Genomic DNA, 6000 nt, shown 5'->3' with positions numbered 1-6000 from the left:
TCTGAAACAAAATACAAATGCTTCTGATTGTTCATGCCATGTTTTTGGGTGGTCGGTTCTCTGTAATTTTTTTTATAAAATGCAGTGGGTTTATGAAAATAATTTAGCCCATCTACCACAGTTAAAAGACAAGAAAAAATCACAGCACACATTTTTTGGCCAACAAAAATCCACTTCAACGGTACACAAAAAAAGACATTCAAACATCCCAGGACCACAAAACTCAAGCCACAACAAAATATCAGAAACAGATCCGTGACCCAGCCAAAGCCAAAGATCCCACTTCCTCCTAACTCAGGGACATTGGGGGGGATCTTCAAGGTCCAGTACATTTCAAATACCTTATATAGGAGAGGCCAAAAATGTACAAACATTATCATATCTTCTCTTCAGCAATTTGAAATGCAGCAGTGATGTAAAGTAGGAAGTTGCATTGTATTGAATTGATGAATTAATTGTCAATAGTACATAAGTTAAATAGGTAATAAAAGAATTATAAATCCCGATAAAATTAAACGAGGAAGCCGTGGAGCATTGAGAACATTCGAAAACGAAATGAAAAAAAGAAGAAAAGAATGTCAAACTTACTAAAGATTTATATCAACAAACCTAAACTTACAAACCTAAGCACTCATCCACAAACCTCTCACTAAGAAACCAGGCTCCGACAAACATAGAAGGGGCACTGGCTCTGGAAAACCAAAACCTCTAGTAGAAAATGGGGATCAAAGTGCAGATGATCATCAGCAGCGTGAAGAACAACTTTGATTCATTGATAGTGATTGACGTTGCCGAAGAGATATCTTCTGGCCTGAAAAGCAAAAGTGAAATGTATAATCAGAATTGATATTTTGTGCTACTCATTAACAAGTTGAGATGTTTAGTACATATGGACCACAGAACATACTTCTGCATTTTGCTGAGGGCGCCACAAAATAGGGCATTGTCTGGTAGAGGCAACTCAGTTTTGTTAGTTGCTTCTGGATTGAAAACTTTGATATAAGTTTCTTGGCCAAGATACCATGAGTCGAGGTTTTCAGCTCTAATGTTCCAGACTCCAACATTGTCCAGAGATATCAAGATTGCTGTCCATGCCCCAGGATAAACCTAACGAGAGAGAGAGAGAGAGAGAGAGAGAGAGAGAGAGAGAGAGTCAAGACTTTACTACATTACAAATATTTACATCTATTTAAGTGTTGGGCATCAGCAGCTATTGCATGTTTATTAGATAAGCATGCCTATTTCCGTTGGAACAAATAAAGCAAAACAGCTTAAAAGGTTGACAGCCAGTCAGCACCCTTGATGAAGTGAGCAACATGAACAAGAACATGCTTATTAACACAAAAACATGCCTGCCAATTCTGTGACAGTAAGTAAGTCCAACTGACATATTTGCAAGGAATTATTACGAATCAGAAAGAACAAGTTGACAGGCAAACTAGGAAAAGTTTAGGAGGACCGAAGTAAGATTAAAGCAGAAATATACCTGTATTGTGGACCGGGCTATCCCATCCCATTTATTATATGTGCCCCTGCTATTCTCTGTCCAGTCACCATAGTCCATCCTGCAATTAAATCAATGCATGTTAAAACCACTGAGGGGGAAATAAATTCTTACTTAGACATGCTTGACGCAATAAAGTACAAAAATTCCTACCCGACAACAAAAAATGCATATCCATTTACATGGTAGCTCTGCATCTTGGTGTCATTGTTCTGTAGTATAATTTCTATAAATCCTCTATATGTTCCATTAATCACAGATGTTTCCAGTCTGGGTGCTCCCGTAAGTGGCCTAGTTGGGAAGTCAAGCTTATAAACATCCTTCACTTTGAACTCATCAGCAAGCCTGATTGGCGTAGAAGGATTTGCAAATGAGATTCCGCTGAGTGTTGTCCGGCGTCTCCCATTGATCACTACAGGTGGCTTGTTTTTCAACACATAAACATCAGTTACATTGATTGAGCCGTATCTAAAAGACCCCTGTGGATTAGGGCGTGCACCACTAGCTGATACATTCCATCTGCAAAAAATTTCCAGAAATGTTTCAGAAAGAGATTTTATATGGATAAACCAGTCAGGAAATTCTTCAATTTCTATCATAGTGTCCGCTAAAAACTCATACACATAGGTCCAATGTTTTTTCCCCATTAGTGAACACAGAATTTATGGATACACAAACATCCCAACCCTGGAAATCTCATGAGCTTAAAAAAGGTGGCACTGAATTTTAATACAAAAAGATGAACAGAGAACAAACCTGATTGATCTTGCCTGGTTCATTGAGTAGGTTTTGTCAAATTCATCATTTGGTGCCTCTGGAAGGGGGCCAGCTGCTTTTCCTTTAGAATTAGTATAGTGCAGGATTGCAACTCCAGTAACTTTTTTCCAGTGTGTCTCATTCACAAATCTAGCACTTGCTACAACGTAATAATCAGAACTTGCATTCTGATCCATGGTTACCAGAAAAGAAAAAGATTGCCCGACGTGTATATCTAAGCTTGTATAATTTTGTTGCACTGTATATGATCCCTCTGACTCTGCTAGAAGAAGATTATGGTTCTGGATCCTGAAATTTAGAGTACTTGACACCCCAACATTGTGGACACGAAGACGGTAGGTTTTACCTGTCCAATATTACGTCATGGTCATTGGAAGTATGGAGGAATTCAGCTAAAAGTCCACAAGTTCACAGAAACAACATTATCGAAATGACTTATTGCCATAAGAAATGACTTGCCAACTCTTTATCCTTAGATGTGAATTATAAAGCCCCATCATGTTATATTCAGTGAAATGCTATGCAACTCCAAAAAAAAACATATATAAAGTCATGAATCCTTTCCCACTAATAACCTAATTATTATTGACGAGCAAGTCTTATGCTTTCACACCTGACACCAATTGGCAATGATCTCATACCAACGAGTAAATGAAGCAAACTGCGGTGCAAAAGCAATCGTTTCATGTGTATGGAACGAACATTATCTATTCTGACTAATTTTCCAGATACGGTTTTAAATGCTAGTATGAGTATGATTACTACTCCAAAATAAAATCGAACAGCCTGCATAGCATGGTATAATTAACATATTTATCTGTGTCTGGCAGCTCACGACATATTCATTTGAAATGACATGCGCAGATCAATTCCAAATTCTGACTTACAACATTCAAAAGTTGAACATTTTTTAGCACATGATTTTACATAAATAGTTTGCTAAAATTGTTTACCTGGTTTTACTTCAAATGTTTCATAATCGATGCCGTCCGGAACAAGTGTATTGTTGTATTGGTAAGGGCCTTTCCCATTGATAAGAACACCATCTGGTATCCCGAGGTCTTTCCCGGCATCAAGGGCCTTTCTCAAAGCCTACATTCCAGAAAAGGAACCATCATCATTAAACATGTTACACACTAATCTCAAACCTGTACTTAGGAAGGAAGTACAAAATTTCACTAAGTACTAACCGTATGGTTTCTTGTGTACCAGTCACCAATCAAAATGGTTATATCCCCATCTGGGGTTGCAAAAGGAATGGGAATTATAGCCCGGTTATTTATAATAAAGCCACCAAATCCTCCAGATGCTCTCTGAAGATTAAGAGAAGGAAAGTAAAAGAAGCTCCCAATCTGATCCTTAACCTGAAAATTGTAAGTCCAATTCCACTTTGGCGGAATTGGACAATTGGTTCCAGGAACCCCATCTTGCCATGAACTACGGCGTTGCTGAATTCCAGCCCTGTTGAACAAATCCAAATTCAGATAACGGAATCCATGTATAATAAGTTATCTGCTTGAAATTCATGTGCACATTACAGTAAATCCTACCAAGTAATGAGGAGATTCTCGTCCAATTTGTTCCGAACATTGACAATGACATTGTTGTTAGTAGTTACATTGATAGTAGGACCTGGAAACTTTCCATTAATGGCAATAACCTGCAAGGCAATGCAAATTTAGAAAGAATTACTAAAACCTTTAATACTCAGTCTAACCTCAGCACTTGACATCACTGTAAGTTTATACAACTAATACACTAAGCTCAGATTTAACAGATCTGAAGATAAAGATTCCAACTTTATGAAATCTAAAGCAAACCCATTTGCCATTCATGAAAAACGAGCAGACCCACATCCACAACAAAAAGATTAGCTAAAAGTAGCAAGAGAAAGTGCATAATCTAGAGACAGAATGCAGCTACAGAAGTAGAAGGAGAGAGATATAAGAATTAAGAGGAACATACCTGTTGAGGGACACCCAGAGGAGAAGCAGTGATGTAAGAGACCTCAAACTGGTGGTAAATATTTGGATCCTCAGCAGAAGAAAAGCTCGCAAATAAGCAAATGTGGACAAGAAACACAACTAAGAAGCTCAAAGAAGCCATTTCCAGGACTTTAGACTGTTTTTTTCACAAATCAAAAGCCAATATTTTTTTCCTTAGCTTTTGTTTGATTTACATTATCACAAAGAGAAAGAAGGAACAGGAACAGGAACAAGGACAAAGCAAAGCCTCTAGAGAGAAAAACGGTGGAGAGTAGAGAGAGAGTGTGAGACAGAGGAGAAACAGAGAGAACGGCTCTTTTTTCTTTACCTTGTGTGAGTGTGTTGGGTAGTGCTGGTTTATGGGTTTAGTTAAAATAAAAGAGTAAGAGAGAGAGAGAGAGAGAGAGACAGAGAAGATTGGTTGGTTTTGAGGTCTGATCCCAAGCTAAGCTTTTGTCGGTAACCAGTCATCATCCATGCGAGCAAGAGAGATAAAAGTAAGCATTTTTAGAGACAGAAAGTATGTGAGGAAAGAGGGAGTGACAGCCAGTAGCCAGTTCACAGTTTGAACTTCTCACGCTCTCTCACCCCATAACCAACTAACACCCACATTCATTTTTGACTCTTGTCTCTCTTGAACAAATAAAAAATCAGAAATGGTTACAACGTTTAGATCTCTCTGTGAAAGCGCCACATGATTGCCAGCCATGAGCCACTGCCCACAAATGGGGCCTCCTTTCAATGTAGGGTGGGGTAGTGCTGGTAGGATTACAACAGCTGATGACCGTTTGATTCTTAATACGTTTTCAAGAATAGCAACTTCTACTTAGGGGTTGATTGAGAGCGCTTTAAGAGAGGTTAAAAGTGATTTTTGATAACTAAAAGCACTCTTGATCATGCTCGACGAAAAAATTTAGAAGGGCTTTTGGGTCATAGAAGTACTTACTAGAAGTAAAAGCACTTGAATTTCGTATGAAAATTTCAACATTTTTAATGAAAATGATATTACTAAAAACGCTTATGAGGAGAAGTGTTTCCTTTATATGGGTGGTGGTGACAAGTAATTATGGAGGCCCTGCATATCTCTTGACAAGAAACATATGGATAAGCTTGTAGGTTATTTGTTGGGAGTTTCTGAGAAGCTTCTTGTTACTTTTTGTTTTCATCTAGTTATGAGTCTTTATTGGAGGAATTATGGATGAAATGAATTGAGTTAATTTCCTTTGATTTCAATTTTTTTTTCTTATCTGCTTTAGGGTTCTGTCATTTGATATCAGAGCTCTTGATCTGATCTAATATGGGCTATCTGAACTCAAATGATTTTTGTTACCAACTCAAAGAGATTCTTCATATGGTTTGACTGCACTTTCTATTTTAATTTGAGATCTCTTCACAATAGTCATTTAATTCTAATGTAGGTTCTTTCTTTTGTTTGGAAGCAGAAATTCTAATTGGCGTTTTGATTGATGGCAAAATAAAATAATTGGTCTAACCAATTAAACTTAGGCTCAATCAAAATAATATGGGACTAATTCTCTTATTTTGATTGAGACTAATTACAAAGAAAATTCTCTTGATAATATGCGTGTCGCCTTTTGATAGTGTTATTTAACATCTTCATTTCGAAAGATACTTGTTTCTTTTAAAAAAAATAAAAAAAATCAAAGGATACAATTCACAATAATGTAATTAAATTAAATTATCAGTGTTTTTTTTTTGTAAATATTACGAGGT

At 37.1% G+C, this 6000-nt stretch overlaps 1 protein-coding gene across 1 annotated transcript; it reads right to left on the bottom strand.

The window, feature by feature from the left end:
- Positions 1–416: 416 nt before the first annotated feature.
- LOC110753683 (monocopper oxidase-like protein SKU5) lies at positions 417–4730 on the bottom strand. The gene is made up of 9 exons (XM_021954626.2): positions 4247–4730; positions 3832–3941; positions 3472–3742; positions 3235–3373; positions 2261–2627; positions 1658–2023; positions 1487–1565; positions 908–1107; positions 417–811 (listed from the first exon to the last, which is right to left on the bottom strand). The coding sequence occupies exons 1-9, from the start codon at positions 4385–4387 to the stop codon at positions 709–711; spliced, it is 1776 nt and encodes a 591-aa protein (XP_021810318.2). The 5' UTR covers positions 4388–4730; the 3' UTR covers positions 417–708.
- Between the last annotated feature and the right edge of the window lie 1270 nt (positions 4731–6000).

The sequence above is a fragment of the Prunus avium genome, chromosome 5 (assembly GCF_965620075.1).
Source record: "Prunus avium chromosome 5, drPruAviu1.hap1.1, whole genome shotgun sequence".
Lineage (NCBI taxonomy): Eukaryota > Viridiplantae > Streptophyta > Magnoliopsida > Rosales > Rosaceae > Prunus > Prunus avium.
The sequence above is the reverse complement of the archived record's forward strand: the minus strand, read 5'-3'. Positions and strand labels throughout refer to the sequence as shown.